This window comes from Erigeron canadensis, chromosome 6, assembly GCF_010389155.1.
Source record: "Erigeron canadensis isolate Cc75 chromosome 6, C_canadensis_v1, whole genome shotgun sequence".
Taxonomy (NCBI): domain Eukaryota; kingdom Viridiplantae; phylum Streptophyta; class Magnoliopsida; order Asterales; family Asteraceae; genus Erigeron; species Erigeron canadensis.
In genome coordinates, this window is record NC_057766.1 from 40,284,074 (window position 1) to 40,306,887 (window position 22,814).

Consider the following 22,814-nt stretch of genomic DNA (forward strand, 5'->3'; position numbering starts at 1 on the left):
TTGTTGCGAACAACACATACTACAGTAGAGAATCTTGACCAATTTATCTATTACGCATCTAAGTCACCACCACTAGATAGTATGTTTGACAAGATTATTGTTCCTATACTTGTGATAAATTGTTATTTCTCTTTTGCCGAATTAGGCTATATTGGTGTCTATCATTTACTAAATGACATACGTTATGACCATTCCGATACCTTTGGATTTCGTCATTCTTAGACAACAGAAAGACTGCAAAATCATTATAGGTTAAGAAACCTTATTATTTAGTGGACCTCAGTGTCAGCCAGATCTACAAACTCAAAAATGAACATTTTTTAAGAACAACTAACAGAGCAGTCTAATTTACTACTTTTCCAAGTTCAAATGACACCAAAAATAAGTTTCTTACAGTCCCAATTTAGTAGGGAGTTAAAGTTGTGGTCATACAACTTGTCTTGCTTTAATGTCTTCAAGGCGAAGGGTTACTGCTCTTTTATGAGCATCTAATCCCTCAACCTCAGCCATGGTTGCCACATGAGGACCAAGCTTTGCAAGCCCTTCTTCTGTCAAAGACTGGATAGTTATGTACTTCAAGAAAGAGTCAAGAGACACCCCGCTGTACATGCGTGCATATCCATAAGTAGGAAGAACATGGTTTGTCCCGCTTGCATAATCCCCCACACTCTCTGGAGTCCATTGCCCTAAAAACACAGAGCCTGGAACAACACAATAAAAAGTGAAATTAATATAGGTTTGTTATATGGCAGTTGGTTTTTTTCAGGTTCTTTTTGTGGATGAACAGACCTGACCAGCTATAAAGCTAAAGTTTCATCATATTACCATTGGCTATTTCATTAAGCAGTCCCCACATAAATTTTCAAAATATAAAAAGTTCTGTCCTAGTTTTATTATTCATTTGTATTTTATCTGGCAGACAACATATAATATGTAGGTGCCAACATGACTTTACCTGCATTTTCAATAAAGCTCTCCCACTTCTCTGCATCTTTTACATTAATGATCAGATGTTCCGGTGCGTATAAGTTAGAAAATGTAACTGCCTGAAAGTTTCAATATCAGATTCAGTTTAACAATAAAAAATTTGGCAGATGATATCAAGCGCAAGAACAATTAAAAAGAATACAACAAGGTAGAACATGTATTTTAACTAGTCAAGTCTAATCTCTACAAATATACCATTCCCATGATGATACTTTGGTTTTAGTTTTTTATAAAAAGGACTATTTGTTTGGAAAGTCCTTCAACTTGTCCCAAATACATTTTTTTGGGGTTCGAACAAAAAACTTCTCTATTGTGGGGAACAAAACCGGTAAAAACTTCTATTGTGGGACCCTACCGGTTGAGACATGATGTGGAGCAGGTCATTGCTGATGTGTACTCCTAAGACCCCACTTAATCCTATTTATTTAATTATATATATATATATATATATACAACACTTGCAGATTCACATTAAATTTCTTCTCCCTCTCTCTTTTCTAATTCCGGCAACCCTCGCCGCATCACCTCGCCGGAAAAACGGGATTCACATTAAATTTCTTCTCCATGATCATCTAAGCAACAAAGGGCAACCATCCAACCCCCAACACCATCTAAAGCCACCCATGCCGCCACTCCCACATCGCGCCGGCGCCGCCGCACCACCTGAAGGCGGTCACCACACTATGCCGCCACATCCCCAAAACAACTCTTTCTTAGCAAAACCCACCAAAACCCATCTAATTTTTGCTCAAAATACTTAGTATTTCGACAAATCTTGCGGCAGAAAGAAAGTCTAACATAGCTACAAGATTGATTGATATACAAATCTAATTAAGTTAGATATTGGTTTTGTGGTTTTGAGTAACGTCAAGATCTATGTAGCCCGAAAAGGAAAACAAGTCCATTGAGGAAATTGATAGATTAGGCTCTCGTCCAAATTGATGAAAGATTAGATCGGGTTGGATTCTTGTGAATAAACAGTTTTGGCTTTCATTGTTCAAGATTTCAGACCTGGTTAGTAACTCTAAAGCTACAAAACAACTTTTGTAAATTTTCATATACATTGCTTCAGCTTTATATTGTTTATTTTTTGGAATTCTTTTATTGTTTTGGAAGTAAAGTCTTTTTATTGTTAAGTAGGGATGACTTTTTGGTGTGTTATGTTGACCAGAAACTATGGTGGTCACAGGAAAATCCGTAGCCGGAAACTAAAGTTAAGAAGTGGAGTGTATGACTTTTTGATGTTGACGATGCTTAGTGACGTGGCAGACTGGCAGTAGAGAAGTCTAGTTGGAATTACATATCACTAATAACTTTTATTTAAATAATTCAAAATGAAACTAAAAATAAAATGTGACTGGTTACTTGATGATAGACCCATGATAGACGTTTTTGCCGATTTTATTCCCTACAATAGAGTAGTTTTTTGTTCGGACCCCCAAAAAGGTATTTGGGACAAGTTGAGTGACTTTTCAATCAAATAGCCCTTATAAAAATATGATAGAACACGTTTTTTTTTCCTTTTTTTTTTGAATGGCGAAACATTGCACCAATGTTAGTCCTACTCCTAAACTACTCCAAATATTTCAACATACACCAAGGGATTGAACCCTTGACTTCTCCCCAAGAGGTATGAGCCTCTAGCAAGTGGGCTAACCCCACATTGGCATGACGGAAGTTGGAACACATGTTATCCATAACTACATCACAGTAGGCAGTAGCAAAACCTAGCACCACAAATACAGTAAGAAGAAGCTAACCTCAACCATATCACGTGCAAACACAGTAAAGCTGTGACTAAGAGCTTTAGAAGCAAACTCTCCTCTTGGGAGACTATTGCATTGTTTAGTGATTTCTTCATCAATGGCTTTGATATCCACACCATCACCTGCAATTACCAGAACCACCTGGCTATCTGGCCCATGCTCCGCCTGAAAAAGGAAAACATGGAATTGAGGATAATCCCACGTTATTATAAAATTACAATCTCTGCCAACTTTGATCCTGTGCGAAAGAGAATTGGATTTTTGTGTGTGTGAGGGTGGAGTTTAGAAATGTATTATATTATTGATTTAGACAATTTGAATTTCTTAAGGGGTTTGAAATACTGAAATGGATAATAATCGCTTGCGCTTTTCATCTGACAAAGTTTACAGGGGAAAACAAGACTTTATTGAACCTGAGAAAGCAGATCCGCAGCTATGTGAACAGGGCTGGCATATTTGTCAGCAATGACGAGCACTTCCGATGGCCCTGCCGGCATGTCGATAGATACCATAGCCTCGCTGTTCTGTCAAATACAAGAAAGGTTTTTAAAATATTCTGTCAAACAATAGCAATTAGCCATTATTCTCAGAAGATGTACATACTTGTAGAATCATTTTTGCAGCTGTTACGTACTGATTTCCAGGACCATATATCTTCTCAACCTAGAATGATGAAGTTTGCAATTATGACACAAAATGTAACAGATATGAAGAAATAACTAAATTTAGCTCACATAATGAGCCTTGTTAGAGACACACACCCAATCAGCCAGGGCATGGAAGAGAAAATTTATGCATGAAGCACTACAATAAAAGAAACATTCAGAAATCTCACGATTTAAGAGGTACCTTAGGACATGATGACGTTCCCCATGCCATGGCAGAAATCGCCTACAAGAACGAAAAAAGAGAAAAACAGTTAACCGGGAAGAAGTGACTTCTTAAAAATGCAAAGAAAGGGGAGCTAATATCATTGTTGTAAAACCTGAGCTCCTCCTGCTTTAAGAATGTGGGTCACACCGGCCTTCTTCGCACAATATAGTACCTCCTACATGAGGTTACTATGTTACACTTTGTATATAACTTATAATAACTGATTCATAATTGATGATCATCTTGTAGATGAAAAAGAATACCTTGCAGATGCTGCCATCACTAGATGGAGGAGTTGCAAGCACTACTGTTTTACATCCAGCAATCTGTGCTGGCTGGTACACAGTAAAGAAAAAGTTATTACACAGCTACTCAGGGATCTGTCTATGCATTTTGAAATTGATTATATAATAATTGCCAACAATTCTTGTTATTGTATGGACACTAGATTCAACTTAAGATTACATACTATGTAGCACCGAAACGGATACGGCAATAGGGTACGGGAACGATACGGGAACGGGGAACGACAAAACTACAAAATCCAGGATACGGGTACGGCAATAAAAAATATACAAATATAAATTATATCAAATTTTTTTAAAGAGAGAGACTTGACTTGAGAGATTATGTATAATTGTATAATACATGCTTGATCAGTGATCACTCAGTATGTTTAGTGTTTAATAATTGGTTTTGGAATAATTTTTTTTTAATGTTGATCAAATTGTATATAATATAACCTGTTTGGGTTTGGGGAATAGAAAAGTCCATTAAAACCTTGATATTAATTAGAAACCATATGGAAACTTCAAAAAAACGTTTCGGTATCTATAGAAAATTCAAGAGAACGTTTCATATGTGTCTCATACGTGGAAACGTTTCCATGGAGTTTCGGAAACGGGTACGGCTACCTGTTTGGAGTTTCGGTGCATCATAGATTACATAGGCGAAACAATCAAATTTATACCAATCGCACCAAGAATGATTATTAAACGTCGCTTAATCAATTTCAAAACGCATATCCAAACATATAATGACCAAGATAATTGATATATCTCACAATGGCAAGCATAAGAGCGGTTGAGGGTAGAACTGCAGTGCCTCCTGGAACATAAAGACCAACAGAAGAAATGCTCCTCGCCACTCGTTTGCATCTAACACCCTGAAAACTCAAGAACAAATGATGTTGATCATAAAGTTCAAGGAACAACAAAAGATTGGTGCAATCTATCCATCTTACTTTCATATTCTCAACGACTTTCTCAACTGGCTTTTGTGCAGCATGAAATGCATAGATGTTGCTGTATGCCACATCAAAGGACTCGCGAACAGCATCATCAAGCTGAAATAGGTCCAGAGATAAGTTTTACTAGATGTTACGATATAAAAAGTCATATCGCATAACCAAAATAAAAAAAAGTGTTACTAGTAGCACTGGAAAGCTGATTACACAAGTACCTCCGGGTCTGGAAGATCATTGACATTTTCAATAATCTTTTCTATTTCAACTTTGTCAAACTTGAGAGTATAACTGTGAAAAAGAAATTAAAAACATCTTTTCAATGCAAATGAAATGATAGCATGAGTAAAAAACTTTGACACTGTCATTCATCATGATGGAGATATAGATAAAGAAAAGATAAACGAAGCACCAACTCTTTAACAGCCGCATCACCTCTGCTGCGAACATCATCAACAATAGGTTGAACCTGAGATAAAACCATCAATTTTAACTTTTAACCAGCCGCTAAGTCAACCAGATATAAGCAGAATAAATTTTGTAAAGCAACTCACTGTACTGAAAATGGAAGTAAAATTAATTCGGGGTCGGGCTTTGAGATTGTCAACCTCCATCTGTGTAAGATCAGCTAGCTTATAGGATTTCATTGCACACGTAGTAGTGTTAGAAAGGGGCACTGCAACAAAAGCAAGGTGTGAACAAAAAAAAAAACGATTCTCATTTATTGCTTAGCATATAATAGAATTAGCATAATCTTTGTAGTGATATGTAATAATTATACCTGGTAAATAAGCTTGGTGTGTTTTAAATGACAATTTCCTGTAGAATTTAGGTTTTGTGTGAGATAATATATTACAGATTCAAACGAAAACCACAAAATTTTTGAAAACTATAAAGTATGTATTTATATGAGATTACAAAACCCAAATGAACAACCTACATATATGTTTGTATATATATACAGAGAGAGAGAGAGAGAGAGACCTTGATGTTGTTATAGCTCCAAAGGAGCCTATAGTGGACCGAGGTAACGAGCAAAAACGACGGGAAGACGAGCTCTGAGTGAAAACCAGCTGACTAGTATAACCTACAACTGACATTACTACTTGAAACAAATTAGGATACAAATGCATTATTAATCAATTAAAATAAAATAACCTCACTATCAACAGCCAAAAGTATACATTTCATTGACTTCTGATTGGAAAACTAGCTATATTATATGTCATAATAATAAAACCAAATTAACTAAAATAATCTAAAATTAACAAAGGCGCAATTACATTAATCAGATAATTAATGAAGCAACAACTAGTTGAGGGCATCCTAATTAAGCATTTGCGGAAAGGATTACTTACGAAAGTCTTGGAGAGTGGGAAGCGCGTGAAGCGACGGATAAACGTTGGAAACAGGCAGGCGAGTATCGACGGAACACGGCGGAGCGTGGACTGACTGGCTGACCGTGACGAATGCCGTGGTGTAGTGTTGTGTATGTGGTTTCGTTTGTACTTTATTTCAGCGTGTATCGGATTCTATTTCTTTTCATAACACCCCTTCTATTCTCTAAAGTTGTCTCATCTGGAGGGGCATGATTTTAGAAAAATTATTTAGGAATATCATTTCGTTTTTAAATAAATCGATGTGACTTATACAATTTAGTATTATACAATTTAGTGATGAATACGATATTAGTCAATCTTGTTGATGTAGTTAGACCGTTTTGAGAAAAAGTACATTAACATCACAAATCACAAAAACCACCACCACCACCACCACCACCGTACCCAATCCCTGAGCGGGGTATAGGAGAGGTGAGCTGTAGAGAGTTTTACCTCTACCTTTTTCTGCTTCCATAAGGACCTTCGGTCACCAATATGTAAAAAGAATAAAGTGTTTAGAAATACCACACCTGTCGGCCGAGAACATGATGAGAAGATATAATTGTCTGCTGGGTCCGCTGGATATGGTTACCTTGAGAGTAGGGAAGAATATTAAACATACAACCAGAGGCGGAGCCAAGAATTTTTTTAAGAGGGGGCAATTTTAAAAGTTGTTTGTCATACTTATAAGAGTCGTATCCAATAATGTAAAAAAATGGACTTTAACTCGAGAATAGAGAATGGACCCTCAAAAGAATTTTATACCCCACACCGAATGTAACGTTCATATTTAAAAGTACCATTTTTTTAATAAATAAAAATCACGGACTAGATCTTATTAAATGAAAACGTATCCAATCATAAAGAAACCAAAAAATATATTTTTATGAAATAATTAGCTTGTATTATATACTACCTACATGACGATTATGATTATTATAAATTGTTGTTTATAATAAAAATATATAATAGTTTTAACGAAAATAGTTTTTTCCCACAAACTACATTATTTATGTACTACAAATATATACCCAAACAAAAAAAAACTTTTTCTTCAACCTTTTTTTTTATTCTTTTTATTAAAAATCAAAATTAACACAAGGTTTTTATTGTTCCAATGGAGAGATCTATCTCAAAATTAATGCTTCGGTAACCAATGATTTCAAAAGAATAAACTTATGATAACAAAGGTAATATTTTTATGTATTTCTTATTTATTTTTTCTTATTTTTTAAAAAATATTACAAATATATCATTTAAATTTTAAAAAATTACATTGTACCAATATTGGAGTGGGGGCAACTAACCCCCTTGCCCCCAAAGTGACGCCGTCCCTGCATACAACCTAACAATACCTTGATCTTTGATATATTGAGAAAGAGCAGTACAATCGGAACATAATGCAAGACTTGTAAACCCTAATTCTTCACAAATCACAAATGATAACTAAATATCAATCCAATATAACGGGATAAACATATCATATAACTTTTCAATTTTGCATTTGTTGATATCTAAGTGTTTTTTAATAATATTTTGGTATATCGTAAAACTCACTTGAATCTATGCGATAAAATTCATAACAAGCATTTTTTTTGAAAGGTGAATTTTGCTTGAGAACTTCGTGTCGCGATTTGACAACTGGAGGTCTAACATACGTTATCTTAACCGGGTCCGCGTTAGAGAGCTCCATCGAAGTAGAAATGCTTATTTCAAAACTCCGATGGGGGGAAAACCCCCTGCTAACCCACCTGAAGACACGATGATCAATAGGGGTAAACTCTGTCTCCTCAGACTTGAACCTGGGTATACCCAAGCCAAACCTTCGTAGAAAGATTTCTTATGTACTTCCAAGTCTTAAACCCAAAACCTCTTGCTTGTAAGGCAAGTGCTCAACCACTTGAGCTAACTAGGAAGTAGATCTTATTTTAAAGTAGATCTCATTTTAAAGTTTTACAAAACTGTCCTTATTTGTATCGTAATTATTATTTTTTTTTTCTTTTCTTGCCACTTATTCGGGGAACCATCTCAACACCTTATGTGTCAACTACTAATACATTTCTTGAGGTGCCCAAAATGTGAAAGACTAAAAGTTAGGTGAACACTTTGTTAAAACCCGTAAAAAGTATTGTAACCCGACCCGACCCGACTCGACTCCGACAAAGATGCTATACATTTGGTCATTTTGATGGATTGTATTTGCGAATCTCAGAAAAGGGGATATTAGGGCACAAAAAGAAAAGTCAGCGAGAGAAGAAGAAGAAGATGAGGAAATTTGATCCGTGGGGAGTATTTTTCAAGAGAGAATTTAACAGGAACTGGCCTTTCCTCGTTGGCTTCGCCGTCACCGGCACCATTATCACCAAGTTTTCTCTCGGTCTCACTGGTATATATAATGATATCTATCCATCTATCTACATACTTATCATTATTATTATTATATTTATGAACGATTTTGTTCTAATAATCTGACAAAAATGAATTGGTTGGGCAGAGGAAGACCGCAAGAACTCTGTCTTTGCTCAGAGGCACAAAAACTAAAGTAAATTCATCTTTTCCCCTCCTTTTGTTATTGTAGATTACTTGCATCATTTTTAATGTTTAGATCTGTTTTTATGTATTTGGTTTTATTAATGCTAGCAAATAATCTCTTAAAAAAAAGGAATTATTTAGATGACAAATTTACTAGTTAAAAATCACTGGAATTCATATTGAGTTCTGTGTTAAAATTCTTTGATATGGTGGGAGTAGGTGCTTGATTTATACCTCAACTGTATTTTATTAGTATTAATTAATTAATAATTAATCGCTCAAATGCCGAAAGTGGCCTAATTTGACTCATTTCATAAACAGCTTACCCATTCAGCATATTTTTTAGTCCTATTCTATTCTACCTGACACTTTAGAGTTTAGAGCGTAAACATACCTTCGAATCAACCCATTCAATGAGACGAAATTGCCAATATGAATTTTCAATCAACGACTTCTCCTTGACTTTTACGTTGTCTACCTGTGCCGTCTCCCTTTTAGCTTGTTGCATTAACCATATGTTTTTTTTGTTTTTTGTATAATTTGAATAGATGGTTACTGATGTGGTTTATTATGTTCTTTATCTCCCTTCCATGCATTTGTTTACCGTCTGCAGTCGTTCCTTTTTGTGTCATGCGTCCTACTTCTAACTAACACCCTATTTGATTGTGTGTTTTCAGGTGACTCTGGATTTGTGCTCTTTATGGGTTGCATTTGAAATAATGGACACCACATATAATTTGTTTTTTCTGCTGATTTTATTATGAACAAAGGTGCTTTATGAATGTTTTTTGGTGAATTCAAGTGTATGTTTGGTTGATTTGCATAAAGCGGTTGTTTCTTTGCTTATTAAACACTTTCTACTGCATTGTTTTGAATTCTGTTACAAGATGTATGCTAGTATAAGTCTATGATTCACAAAAAAAACCTATTGCTGATGGCTAATTAGATCATGATCACATAGTTGGTTTTGCACTTTTGCTCAATCACATGCTACATAATACAGTAATACATAAGAGCAACTAATGCTTGGACTGGCACCTGATTATGATTTTTCAAGCCAACAATAATCATCTTCGTGAAACAAATCCAAACAGTAAAAGAAAAATGCCGCATTCGTTGACATGTTTTATTGTCGTCTTGTCTTAGATTTTGTTAGTTTGTGATCTTAATTAGCATTTGTAATTTTAGATCTGTGCAAATCGTTTGAGCTTTTAATCCGTTAAAGAAACATAATTGTTGATGTGTTCCAGTCACCAAACCATTTCATGTTTACAAGTTTTTGCCAGAACCTTGAACACTTGCATTACTCGTGATGATGAAAGCTTCCAGCAGTTTATTCCCCAATAGCAATATGGGTATTACATAGGATTAGAGTAAAAACTCAAAACATCAAACTAGCGTATGAAGAAATTGCTAACTCTCCTGAAGGCATCATCTCTCAAAAAACACTTGACTTGGTAGTGTCTGCCCATGGTTTTTCCATTAGTTCAGATTTTAGGCCTTGTTGGTGGTTCCAAGCCTCTGTCTGAAATCCTCTTCCATAAGAGGAAGGCCATCACGCAACTTAATTTTTGGTTCCCATCCAAGCAACTCATTTGCCCTGGTGATAACTGGCTTTCTCTGCCGTGGATCATCGGGAGTATTGTCCACATATTGGATTTCCACTTTTGGATTGATCAGCTGCATAGACAAAGGTTAGCTGCCAGTTTTAACGCAAAGGACCAAGTCACTTCAAATGCAGCAACTAACCTCTTTCACAGTCTCAGCAAGCTCAATCATGGTGAATTCACCTGATCATAAAAGAAAAAAGTAGCCTTAGGTCAATATGAACATAAGTACATGTGACTTGATGTTGTTAACCCACAATAAGGCCATAGGTATTAATTACAGTATATCATAGTAACCTGGATTTCCAATATTGATTGGTCCTGTACTGCTTCCTTCCATAAGTCGCATAAGACCATCCACCTGATAGATTTATAAAGGGCAAGGTTCACATGGATGTTAAAAAAGCAAATGGACCATGTACCTCATTCTGTGACTTGTAAATAGTAAAAGGTTGTAGCTTACCATGTCAGAGACGTAGCAGAAGCTCCGAGTCTGAGTTCCGGGTGATTGAACTGTCAAGGGCTCATTGCTACACTCGTACACAATAGGAAGAAATCATTGAGACAGATTTACTTGAGATGGCAAATTAAGTTTACTGAAAGGCTATGCAACCAGTAGATAAATATCAAAATAAACTAAAAAAGGAGATGTTACCGAATTGCTTGAGCTATGAAATTGCTGACAACACGGCCATCATCAATGTTCATTCTTGGTCCATATGTATTGAATATCCTAGCAATCCTTATTTCTGTTGCAACAACTCAACTATTCATTAATTATGTATGTAACCATTAACTATAACAGAAAGGTGTATGTGACAACGTTCACCTATTCCGTGCTGCCTATGATAGTCAAACATCAAAGTCTCAGCGACTCGTTTGCCTTCATCATAACAACTCCTAACTCCTATAACACACAACATAAGATAATCGTGTCATCATGCATAAAAGATTCATTTCGATCATATTATCTCAATATTCTATAGAGTAAATTAAAAGATATGACAAGTATAAGCAGTGAAATATACCAATGGGATTGACATTTCCCCAGTAGCTTTCATCCTGAGGATGCTCAAGAGGATCTCCATAAACCTCTGAAGTTGATGTCAACAATATCCTGCAAGTCCAGCAATAACGATTTTATAAAATCCTGTTTGAAATATAAAGGAGGTAACATAAAAAAAAAAAAAAAAGTTTCTGACCTAGCCCCAACTCGTTTGGCAAGTCCCAACATGTTTAAGGTTCCCATCACATTGGTCTTTATGGTCTGTTGAACAGTGCATACATCCATAAATCAGGGGGAATGTGTTCATATAGAAGCGGCCCCATAATTGTCGCAGGTTATAAAAAGAAAACTTCAAGCTCTAGACTCTAGAACAAGTTTCACAAGTAATGTGGAAGTCATTAAACATTATAGTATTGATTGCAAAGAGATACCTTGACAGGATTATGTTTGTAATATATCGGAGAAGCTGGACAAGCTAGATGGTATATTTGATCGACTTCAACCAACAAAGGCTGTGTGATATCTGCATCATTAAGCAAAATTTAACCTTATCAATAATAATTATGAAATCGCAAATGATAGGAATGTAGGATATTTGTGGCTATATATAATACAGTCAAATTAGGCAAACATACATATAGTCGTAACACATACCATGACGAATAAGCTCAAATCTTGGGTGACCGGACCATTGCCTAAGGTTATCCTTTGAGCCAGTAAAGTAATTATCCACAACTATCACCTGAACATAATCTATGAGCATAGTGCCAAAACAACAGCAAATTAGTTTTCCCCAAAACATCTGAAATTAAGAAAATGTTACCTCATTTTTTTCATTTTGCATCAATCTATCAACTAGGTGAGAGCCAATGAAACCAGCTCCTCCAGTAACCAGTATTCTCATGTTGGCCTGACAAATTTAGAAACAGATTTTATTCAGCTTCTACTCACTACAATTGATCTAATGATCATCTTTCAGTTATCTAACTCTGTTTGTCAAAGTATCTAGAGCTAACAAATGTAAAGCATTGTAAACATACAAACAAACATATAGAACTTTCGAACTGCGGATATAATTATTAAAAAGGTACTTTTGTAATTTAATTACTATTCCACAAGGTCAAGAGCTACTTGAAGTAACATATGGGTTAAGAGTGCCTCTGAGATTAGGAGCTTATTGTTTTATAACCACAAATTTCCATAAGCTCCTATAAGTTATGTGACAAACATGCCCAAAATCTCACAGGGGCAATTTCGACCCTAGAGCAAGGGTTAGTGCGGGCTACAAGTCAGCCCGGTCAACGAAGCCCATTCTTTTTCAAAATAGTTTCATTTTTAATTAGTTGGTGCCACGACTTCTTAAAACTTGGCCGGATACCATTTGACTGAATAATAAGCCTCTTTGTAGTAAATTACTACAATTGAAACATTTCTGTTATGAGTCACTTTGAATCTCGAGTTTCCCAACTACTATATACTTTTGTGTCTTCTAAGATGAGTACTTAGCTTAGAATATCACGAAACAAGTAAAGTAAAGTAACTCCCAATGCCATCTTCGACAGTGTATGAGAGAGGTTGAGATAGACAGCCTTCCAGGCTCTACCAAAGGTAGTAGAAAAGGAGCTCTAGCGTTACTGGACATGAGAATCGAACCCATGACCTAGCTCTGTCTCCAGAGGCAAGGGTTCTAACCTACTGATCCAACCGGCTCCAACCACGAAACATATACTGTATAATAAAAGGTTATATATACCTGGGAAAACTTGGCATTACGGAAAGGAGACGGGTTAGGAGGTGGTTTTGTACTTGTATAACTACTACTACTACTTCCGTTTGTTGCCATCGATCTTCTTCAAATCCCTCTCACGTACACTATCAACCAAAAATATAATTTCAGATCGAACATTACCTATATAAAAATAATTACGAGTAATAAGAACTCTAGCTAAATGATATCAGCTAGCTAGTAAAAGAATAATATAAAAATGCAGATTTCAGTTTAATTACCAATATAACTGCCAAAAATGATCTTCTTAATTGACACACTTCGTTTTTGGTCTTCAATCTATGCTCATTTTGCAAATGTGGCAACATTTCTTATGTATAACCGGCCAATAATCAGATAAAATTTCTTTATACAATACTACCTAAAAAAAAATAAACAATTGCTGGATTATTAACAACTAGAGAGAGAATAGTGAATCTTAAAGAACACGAAAACTAAGACAACAACAATCATTAATCATGAAAGCTAAAGTAGTAGGAGCCAAGATTTGAAACACCCGCAACAAACGTACGTTTTCATTTAGATCTTGATCTTATTATGTTTTGCTCTAGTAATATATAATGATTATTATTATATTCAATTAGAAGAACCCTCGAGATACATTAATGAGAATGTGTTGAAATTAATGTTACCAAAAGTGTTTCATAAAAATGTGAAAACTGAAAAGTTTGTTTAGAAAAGGGGTACGTGAGATGATGATAATATATATGGTCGACCTATATATACATACATATTTTGTATCTGTCATATATAAACGTCATACAAGTGTTATTATATCATATACAAGATCCAATGACGTTGAAAATGGGGGACGATATATGCATTGCAGTAATAATAATGTTGAAAACGGGGACCATGCAATATTAAGTGGAAACGTTGGTTTAACACGAAATCGAGCGCTTTTCAAGGAAGACAAGTGATTGGATGAGATCGATGTACGTACGCAGGCCGGTAACCTTGTGGGTGTTGTTAAATTACATGGGATTAAAAAAAGTCGCTTTCTAAAATTAAAAAAAAAAAAAATTTTTTTTGAACGGTCAACAACTCTACAATGCTTCTAAACTATCTCATATGATCATAACATCACTCATGTCAGGAATTGAAGCTGGATTTCATTGCAAGAGGCAAACTAACATTTTCTAGCTAGAATAAAACATTGAATGCAAATGTTAATCATTCATATATAATACAAGGGTTTCATTGTTCTAATTTTCACTTTTAGATTTCATCTCATATTCTCATGTAACATATTTTTAGCATTACCACACACAGCGGGTGTACGTACTCTTGGTTGTAGCCGTTGGATAAACCTCTCGAGGCCTCGTGCCCTAAATCCGTACATTTGGTAGTTTTACAAACCTTCGGCTGCATTTGGTTTACAAAATGTTTTTGCAATGAATAGAATTTGTCAAAGAAATCGGTAGTTGAATGAATGTAATTTAACGGAATGTTTTATATCTTTTGTAGATTCAAGCGACATATGAAATGAAATTTCAATCCCGCCCCTAAGAAATAGATATTCTATCAATCGAAAGAATGTTTATATTTCAATGAGATGATATATCTCCATCATTGAACAATTCAAGAAATGCGTTTAGAAATTGAATTCAATTCTAATTCCATTAACCTAACGCAACCTTATTGTTTTGCATTGTATGGGTATGGCCTAAGGAGTCTTTTATACATAGGGGAGAGAATGGAGGAAGATAAGAAATTTTAAGTTAGTAATCCATTAAATCTCAATAATAAGAAATGAAAGAGACCCAACAAACTAAAAAGTTACGGATACAAACTTTAATTTGATTCTCGATAGGAAGGAACCACTCATCAATAAAGTCTACTGATTCTATAATCTATACCAAGAATACAAATAAAGGTTTTTCAATGACAAATCATGTATATTAGACACAAGTGCAGGGACTAGTTATGTTACTTTAGTAGCTTATTTACCGTCACAATTATATACAGTATTTATTTATGTTCTTACTATAGTTTTCTCCGGACCTCGGTTTTTGATCAGCCATTTAGTTATTGATACATAGAGATTGAGGTATGTAATATGATTCATCCTGTTTTTCCTTTTTTTTTTCTATAGTTTTAACCAAACTAATAAAAGGATGGAGATCCGATTCTATTAATAAGATCTAGATCGTTTCCTTCTCAACAACGCACTTTTATGTTATATCTGCTGCCACATTTAGTGTAACTTTCCAGATCTCAAATTTCGACTCTGTGTGTGTGTGTGTGTGTATGTTTGTATGTAACTACATCAACAGGTTTAGAATTGTGTATAATTTTGTTAACAACTTACTCTAGATCTTGTGAAAGCGTGTGCGTGTGTGTGTGAAAGTGATCTAAAACAGCAGTGAATAAAGAGATGGATCGCATAGCGGAGTGGATATCGCGTTAGACTCCGAATCTAAAGGTCGTGGGTTCGAATCCCACTGTGATCGCTTCTCTCCCCTTTTTTACACATGCCATGTTTTAATTGTATCATTTTCAGCGTTGTATATCTCAGTGAAACCTATAGAATTATGGAGAAAGTAATGCGCATATGATCTACTACGATGTGGAGTTCCTTTTTCTATTTTTTTTTTACAATAACTGTGTTTCTCTTTGCAGATGATCACCGATAACGACTTGGGGTTCATTGCCAACTTTCTTGGCATATGCATTTTTGCACTTGTAATTGCTTATCATTATGTGTTGGCTGACCCGAAGTATGAAGGAAATTGAAGGCCTCTTTTTAGCACAATGAAATATCATATGTAGTTTGTAAGGAACATGAAATGTGTACCATTAAATGTTTCACTTGTGACATTGGAGTTTTGGTAATCCTTTGATATTGTGTTTTCTAAAGAAATATTATTTGGACAGTGTAGCTCGAACATACCTTTCGAACCTGGTCTTGGTTGCCACTTTTTGTGTCATTTTGGTTCAACTAGTCTAATAGTAACTTAGAAGTGGTTTTTCGCTTCATTCACTTGTTAACTGGCCAGTTCGCATTGTATTTTTTTTTTTCAAACATGTTAAATCAAGATGATCAACTATAGCAGGAAAATGGCTTAACACGTTGAAAGTATAGTCGGCACAAATATGTAGTTAACTTGTTTTGATAACCATATTATCTTTGTAAAAGTAATTATCGAAGCAGTTATTTACAAAAATTTACAAATACATACACTGTAATATACAAATACAAGTCAACCCAACCAGAGCCTGGCTGTTTTGATTTGTCTTGGCCTGACTGGTTTGAGCACAGATGCCACTCTGCAACCTCTAAGTTTGCACCCAAACCTCAAATATATAATATGGCTATCCATCTAGTCCAGGCATAAAATGTTGGTTACTACCCATAACATTACAGTGAAACACCAAATAAGCTCATCAATAAGTTGTTATTGAAAGACGAAACCAACTTGTAAGTTATCTTGAAACAATAACCAGCAAAAACAGTGATTTCAAGAACCACTTCTGCTGTACAACTGAGGGAGCAAAAGCTGGTGATAATATACTCCTAAAATGAAAGCAAAACATACCCATAGAAGCAGCGCACCCACAGCAGCCACCTTTACATGCTCCCTACTTATATCTAAGCTAGCGCCAACACAAAGCTCAGAACCAGACGATGTACTATTTAGATGGTGATCTTCTATCTTTTCCTGTACTGCCTCCAACTTAATTGCACATTTAGGGCAAGAACAACTGCCGCCAAGAAAAGGTGGCAATTCTTGAAAGTATCTGGAAAGAACCTCTGGGTAGTCGTCACCCACGACTATTAATTTTCGCTGGGTCCTAGGCTTCAAAACCTGAATCGTTAACAAAGAGTTAGACGATGTCAACAGGATGACTTCATTTAATCAGCTAATTAAGTAATACTTGGTTCCCTCATCCTGTGGAAAGTGTTTCATTCCTTAACAGATGTCTTAACAACATTCCCTTTTTGGAAAAATCAAATATGAAAACAATCTACTTGACCATTTTTTGTTTATGACCATATTCTAAATTTAGTCGTACAATTTAACAAATAACAAAAAATACATGGAATGGAGGATGTACTAGATTAATAAAGTCCCTCGATCAAATGGATTGGGTGATAGAACATAGAAGGAGGCAGTTTTTCAGTCTAATTCCAAGTTTTCATTTACCCTCCTATAGCAAAAGAATAACCATGAAAGAAAAAAGTGGATACGACAATTTCCACCCATTCACTTGCAGGTTATGTTTTAATTCAAAATAGATCAAATCAAACGATTTAGCTAAAGGGTAACAGACTAACAGGTCAAATGGGTTACACATGATAGAAGTCACCCCAAACAGATACAGGCCCTTACATAAATTTTATAAAGATATTTAATTGGTTCAAATTATTCTGTAACATTATTTTGCACATCTACTATTCAGAACTATAATTTAAAATAAAAACTGAAAGAAGTTTTTGTAAGTCAAAATCTGATCCATTCTAAATTTGTGTGTTTCTTTCTCAACAGTTACCTGGCCCGTCCATTTTTGTCCTACCTAAAGTATACCAATGTAGATAAAGCACTAAAGAGAACACCCTTACTTGGAATAGAGTTTGAGTTATCATTCGCGCAACAGAAGGAAGTCGTACAACAAGTAAACATCCAAGCCGGTTTGGATAATGATCTTGAAGAAGTATCGCACATGATCTGAATGTTTTTACAGGGAACCCAAAGGGTGTTAGTCCTTCACAATCCATCAAGACAGTAATCTGAGGATGTTCCGCATCAAGCAAGTTGAGAACTCCATACTCCACCTGGGAAACTGAAATATAATATATAGTTCCACACATGTTAGTAACGCATATAGAAGAAAAAGAATGAACACAATATCTAGAAATCGAAAAAATACGATGACCTGCAAAATAGATACATATCTAATCACCCACAGCCTCCACTAATCATATCTCATTGACTAAAAAGGCCTAAACTTTGTCTGGTCTAGTTGAGCCAGTAAGATAACTTACACTCTCTGAAAACTGTCAAAGGCAACTAAACGAAACCAACTTCCACTTCTAATTCTTAATCTCAATTCTTATATCATGTTCTGTCACTCGAGTTTCACAAGACAACTGAAGTAAAGTGTATGTTCATCAAAGCATTGATCGATAGTTAAAAACTTCTTATAATGAAGACTTAATATCTCTAACTAGATGATAATGAGTAATAATACATGCTCAATCTACACATAAAATTAGGCTGATAAGATCATGTTTTACTGACAAGAATCATTGCTCACATAACCAAAAGCCAAATCGGTAAAATATAGCAAAGGCCAGGAGGTGAAAATGGACGGTTATGATCAACCCGTAGACTGCTTTTTGTACGAAAAGACTCAACTAATTGTTGTTACACAACTTAGGAGGTCCTTATTTACTCTAAGAACAAACCCATTTGACCCATTTACATTTTTGTTCAATCTTATAACTTGATTAATTTGACCAGCTGATGGCAAAAATAACCCAAAACACTATTTGTAGCTAAATGGGTATACAATTTCACATCTCCCTAATATATTCCATACTTCATGGCTCCAAACAATCTCAAACAGACGTAAATAATTAAACGCAGAGAAAGTGCATACCTACTGCCCTAACAAACTGCGCTTGGCCTTTTGAAGCCAATACGGAGCCTGCTATCCCGACGCGTATAATGAGGCAAGGTCGTTGCATCACATCAGATCCATGCCAAAAGACCATATTGACCCACTCTACAAGTTCTTGTGGTGACATAAGACTGTATTTGTGCCTCCAACGAATGGTCTTCTTAACTGAACCTAAAAACTTTGCAAAGTCGCCTTCAGAGACAGCATAGAATCTACGAAGCTCATCCACATTCATCCTGCAACGATTATCCAAAACTCGCTAAAATTATAATGCATGCAAAATAGTGTAATCGTCCTCCACATTTTCCTATTTACTTACTAACTATATAAATCCAATATAAATCACGACTCTTCAACATTGAATACATGCCACAACATGGGTCATAGGATAAAAACAAGACTTTGGTGGGTACCTCTCTGGTATAGTAATAGCCTGCTTATCAAGCTCTGAATAGAGTTTCACCAACCAATCTTCCATGTCAACACTTCTCAAAACGTTGTTGAAAGACCTGCATAAATCACATCAGTGCATTATGTTTGAGGTTGTATAAAATGTAAAGTTAGGCGAACAATCAGCTAGAATATAGTTATAGCAAGACATGACAAGTCCATATTAGTGAAAAGGCATAGAGTCAATAAATACTAGGGTACTAGTCCGCCATTGAGCCACGGTAAACGCCAGGTAGCCAAAATTACAGACAAACATTTGTGATCTTAGAATAATTGTATACCTTGTGTCTTGGATGGCCAATTGTGTAGATAATTCTGTCAGTTCAGCACTTGATCCACTGAGTGTTCCTTTTGAGGAGCCTGATTCATCAAATAAACCTTTTGCCACTGTGAGGAACATCAATGGCTTTGACAACATCTGACAACCAGAAGACAGGATCAAATGCTGTTAGGAATTTAACATGAACGTAAGAAAATACTTAAGGGCCATGGTGACAGTGATGACCACATCTTCACAACTTCGTATGGTTAAACATATGTTAGACACGAAGGTTAAAATTTAAGCCCCCCGGTCAAATATTAGATGTGGTAATCATGTGTTATTATGAATGGTACCACAAAATAGAAATGTAAATCCAACCTGCATTCTTTTAACCAAACCAGTGAAAGGAGCCCATTTCTGGATCCATTTAAATGGCGGACAGCAGAGAACTTGAAGCGCCTGAATCCCGTGCCAGACAAATGGACAATGAGTTGAAGAGAACCTTCGAACGATCTCGAGTGCTGCTGTTGTCAGAAGAAAGGATCCAATATCCTTAGCACCGCCAGTGGCTACTAAACTGACTTTCATTGAAGTAACACATTTTAACGTCTTTTTTGAAGATTTGTTTGCAAGTGGACCAAGTATACGACTTTTAGGGATATTTTGAGTAGCACTAATTCTTAGCTCCAGCTTCTTATTTGATTTAAACAAGTGTAAAGTCTCCCCCATCACTTCACATCCTTTTTCTCAACCGAAAAAGCTGCATAGACGGTTTAAATAACCTAAGTGATCAAAGTAAAAACATAACGTAAGTTTCCACCAGTTTTAAGTTTGAACTTCTAAATCAAACATTATATATATATATATATTTCAAAACCAACAAGACAACAAGTTTACAAAATCATCATCGGTAAACTAATACGGCCACTAGAACTTACAATAATGAACTCAATGAACAGGCCCTAAACTATTGCAACAAATAAGAAACAACCCCAATTAAAATCAACGAAATACGAAAGTCCAACAATCTAAGGCGAACCACACTGACATCCAAACCCAACAAAATCATAACCACTTAAGAACAATCACCCAATAAAACACATAGAAACTGGTTGAAAAACCGACCGGGAGCCTGGCAACTGAAAGACAAATTTCCTTCTAACTTAAAAGCATGATCCTGAATCATGTGGCATCAAATATATTCACTTACAATATAAAATGACAACATACACAAAGGCATGTATGCAGATTAAAAGGCAAAATATCCTCTAAATTTAGGGAGCGAATTTCTATTTTTTTTATTAACGAAAAAGGACAACGCACAACATACTAAAAAATAATATTTGACCAAACTAACACCCATATAATCAATTTTATTTTGCTTTGACGAAACTTGAAAAATGAAAACATATATACAAGTGAATATGAATATCAACATATATTAATAAGAAGCAAACGTAATTCGCAAGAAACCCTGCGGTTTGTTTTGTTACCTCGGAAGCTCTTTTTGTTTGTTCTTCAATGGTGGCGGGTTGGGTTTGGTAGCGTGTTAATGTGACATCATTATAATCATGACCTTCTTTGAGGGAACCGTGTTTATCCGGATATATATTTCGGATCCGACCCGTTTCAGGGTGTTTTCGATTGGTTGTTTTTTGGGAAATCCTTTCATTGGGCTTTTTACGTTTTATTACTATGTGGAAAATCGATAATCTATACTTCTATATTATATTATAAAAAAATAGCCCTTTTTATTTTTGAAAATGTTGAAAGTTACTTTATACGATATGACAGAAATACCCCTTACTTATTTTTTAAATCACCTTATTCTTTAGTTACTAATTTAATTACCCTTACTAAAAATACTTTTAATGAAATAAATACACATACCTTAACTCTTGAAATATATACACTAATTATAATCAATTAGATTTACATCAATAACTTACACTATTAGTCGTCACCACCACCATTCGTCGCCGCCACCCGTGATCACCGCATTGTCGTCGCCACCGCCGCATCTCGCGGGCACCATGTTAGTTTTCTTAACTCATTTTCTTAAATCTCTATCTCTATTATTAATAAAGAAATTCCATAAGAAAAATATGATGTGTCATGTTATAATTTTTTCCTACATTTTATATAATTAAAAATTATGTCATATTACAAAAATACATTTATTTTAATTTAATATATTTTTTCTTTGTCTATCATATTTCAAAATTTCCATTTAAATCTTGATGAAATATTTATAAATTCAAATTAATGATATATTCTATATTTATCTCCAAGTAAAAGTTTATTTTGGAGTTAAAATACATAAGTACATAGGTTTAACTCCTTTGGTATTTCGAGTTTATGGTTATGGATATGTGAATATCTATCGATAATGTTGTTAATATTATTCTACTTTGAAGCTTTAGTCTTATTAATATTATTGAATTTAATGTTTGGTAATGTTAAGATTAAGGTTTGTCTCCTATTACAATTTTTATTTTGTATATATAACGAAATATATTTGCAACTATCCGGATTGAATCCGAGTTGATTAGCTAGTTTTTTATAACAATAAAATGACGACAAGAGGTAATTAGAGAAAGTAAATAAATTACAGACATAAAGTTAAGACATAATAAGAATTATTTAAAAAAAAAAAAACCTATCATGCATTACCATGAGCTGAACTACATTGTCTCTTCAACCTATGTATGAAATTTTTACTAAATTACGTTAATTTTTTATTAGTACTACGGGTAAATGAAATTTAAAATATCGATCAATGTGAATGATTTTAAAATATTTACTAGTGGAGTGTTGTGAGCACATTATGTTATTTCTTTTAGTAAACATTCCATATATAAAATCCAACCTTAAAAAGAAAAAGGAAAAAAGAAAAACTACAGTATATGTCGACAGGTTTTAAGTTATACATGATATAAAAAAGATGATGCTATGTCAGGTTCTTTATGATTTCCAGATTCGATATGCTAGATTAACTTAATTATATGGATTAAGATTTCCTTGTTAACCTGAATTTAAGCCTATTCTAATTCTAAGTTAATGATAAGTTAGGTTATAGACTACATGACATATATCTGCACCTGAATTGCATTTACATAAAAGAACATGTGATCACACGCGTAGCATCTATAGACATATGAAATGTCGTTCTCTTCACTGAAGACACCATACGACGTGACGACATACTTAGCATACATAATTGAAATTCTTGATTCAGTTGTAACTAATTTCGTTAGGCTTTTATAATTAATTTGCAAAGAATTTCGTCTTTGTCAAC

The 22,814-nt window shown here is 34.8% G+C and overlaps 5 protein-coding genes and 1 non-coding gene across 10 annotated transcripts; 3 read left to right on the forward strand and 3 right to left on the reverse strand.

The window, feature by feature from the left end:
- Positions 1 to 245: 245 nt before the first annotated feature.
- Positions 246 to 6,374, reverse strand: LOC122606012 (histidinol dehydrogenase, chloroplastic). Of its 3 annotated transcripts, none has more exons than XM_043778983.1 (16): positions 6,228 to 6,374; positions 5,854 to 5,962; positions 5,651 to 5,688; positions 5,424 to 5,545; positions 5,286 to 5,338; positions 5,088 to 5,160; positions 4,870 to 4,971; positions 4,690 to 4,791; positions 3,890 to 3,961; positions 3,739 to 3,801; positions 3,603 to 3,644; positions 3,357 to 3,416; positions 3,167 to 3,277; positions 2,748 to 2,918; positions 956 to 1,046; positions 246 to 701 (listed from the first exon to the last, which is right to left on the reverse strand). In XM_043778983.1, the coding sequence occupies exons 4-16, from the start codon at positions 5,514 to 5,516 to the stop codon at positions 427 to 429; spliced, it is 1,308 nt and encodes a 435-aa protein (XP_043634918.1). In that variant the 5' UTR covers positions 5,517 to 5,545; positions 5,651 to 5,688; positions 5,854 to 5,962; positions 6,228 to 6,374; the 3' UTR covers positions 246 to 426. The 3 variants fall into 3 exon arrangements, with proteins under 3 accessions (XP_043634918.1, XP_043634917.1, XP_043634916.1); XM_043778982.1 differs by having other exon boundaries at positions 5,854 to 5,971; XM_043778981.1 differs by having other exon boundaries at positions 5,854 to 5,971; positions 6,224 to 6,246.
- Positions 6,375 to 8,430: 2,056 nt separating this feature from the next.
- LOC122606015 lies at positions 8,431 to 9,631 on the forward strand. The gene is made up of 3 exons (XM_043778985.1): positions 8,431 to 8,634; positions 8,743 to 8,790; positions 9,458 to 9,631. The coding sequence occupies exons 1-2, from the start codon at positions 8,514 to 8,516 to the stop codon at positions 8,787 to 8,789; spliced, it is 168 nt and encodes a 55-aa protein (XP_043634920.1). The 5' UTR covers positions 8,431 to 8,513; the 3' UTR covers position 8,790; positions 9,458 to 9,631.
- Positions 9,632 to 9,992: 361 nt separating this feature from the next.
- Positions 9,993 to 13,259, reverse strand: LOC122606014 (UDP-glucuronic acid decarboxylase 5-like). The gene is made up of 12 exons (XM_043778984.1): positions 13,147 to 13,259; positions 12,217 to 12,303; positions 12,048 to 12,135; positions 11,825 to 11,916; positions 11,590 to 11,654; positions 11,416 to 11,504; positions 11,217 to 11,294; positions 11,043 to 11,136; positions 10,851 to 10,917; positions 10,685 to 10,748; positions 10,530 to 10,570; positions 9,993 to 10,460 (listed from the first exon to the last, which is right to left on the reverse strand). The coding sequence occupies exons 1-12, from the start codon at positions 13,234 to 13,236 to the stop codon at positions 10,275 to 10,277; spliced, it is 1,041 nt and encodes a 346-aa protein (XP_043634919.1). The 5' UTR covers positions 13,237 to 13,259; the 3' UTR covers positions 9,993 to 10,274.
- Positions 13,260 to 15,120: 1,861 nt separating this feature from the next.
- Positions 15,121 to 16,067, forward strand: LOC122604311 (dolichyl-diphosphooligosaccharide--protein glycosyltransferase subunit 4A-like). Its single transcript, XM_043777200.1, has 2 exons — positions 15,121 to 15,229; positions 15,802 to 16,067. Exon 2 carries the CDS (start codon positions 15,802 to 15,804, stop codon positions 15,913 to 15,915), a length of 114 nt encoding a protein of 37 aa, XP_043633135.1. The 5' UTR covers positions 15,121 to 15,229; the 3' UTR covers positions 15,916 to 16,067.
- On the forward strand, positions 15,560 to 15,632 carry TRNAR-CCG. The gene has a single exon. It is a non-coding gene; the product is annotated as a tRNA-Arg (tRNA).
- A 211-nt stretch (positions 16,068 to 16,278) lies between the features above and the next one.
- On the reverse strand, positions 16,279 to 21,106 carry LOC122604310 (SEC14-like protein 5). 3 transcript variants are annotated; one of them, XM_043777197.1, is made up of 7 exons: positions 21,010 to 21,106; positions 19,895 to 20,298; positions 19,536 to 19,672; positions 19,218 to 19,313; positions 18,784 to 19,040; positions 17,744 to 17,964; positions 16,279 to 16,988 (listed from the first exon to the last, which is right to left on the reverse strand). In XM_043777197.1, the coding sequence occupies exons 2-7, from the start codon at positions 20,243 to 20,245 to the stop codon at positions 16,641 to 16,643; spliced, it is 1,410 nt and encodes a 469-aa protein (XP_043633132.1). In that variant the 5' UTR covers positions 20,246 to 20,298; positions 21,010 to 21,106; the 3' UTR covers positions 16,279 to 16,640. The 3 variants fall into 3 exon arrangements, with proteins under 3 accessions (XP_043633132.1, XP_043633133.1, XP_043633134.1); XM_043777198.1 differs by having other exon boundaries at positions 19,895 to 20,276; positions 21,010 to 21,100; XM_043777199.1 differs by lacking the exon at positions 21,010 to 21,106 and adding an exon at positions 20,727 to 20,801.
- Between the last annotated feature and the right edge of the window lie 1,708 nt (positions 21,107 to 22,814).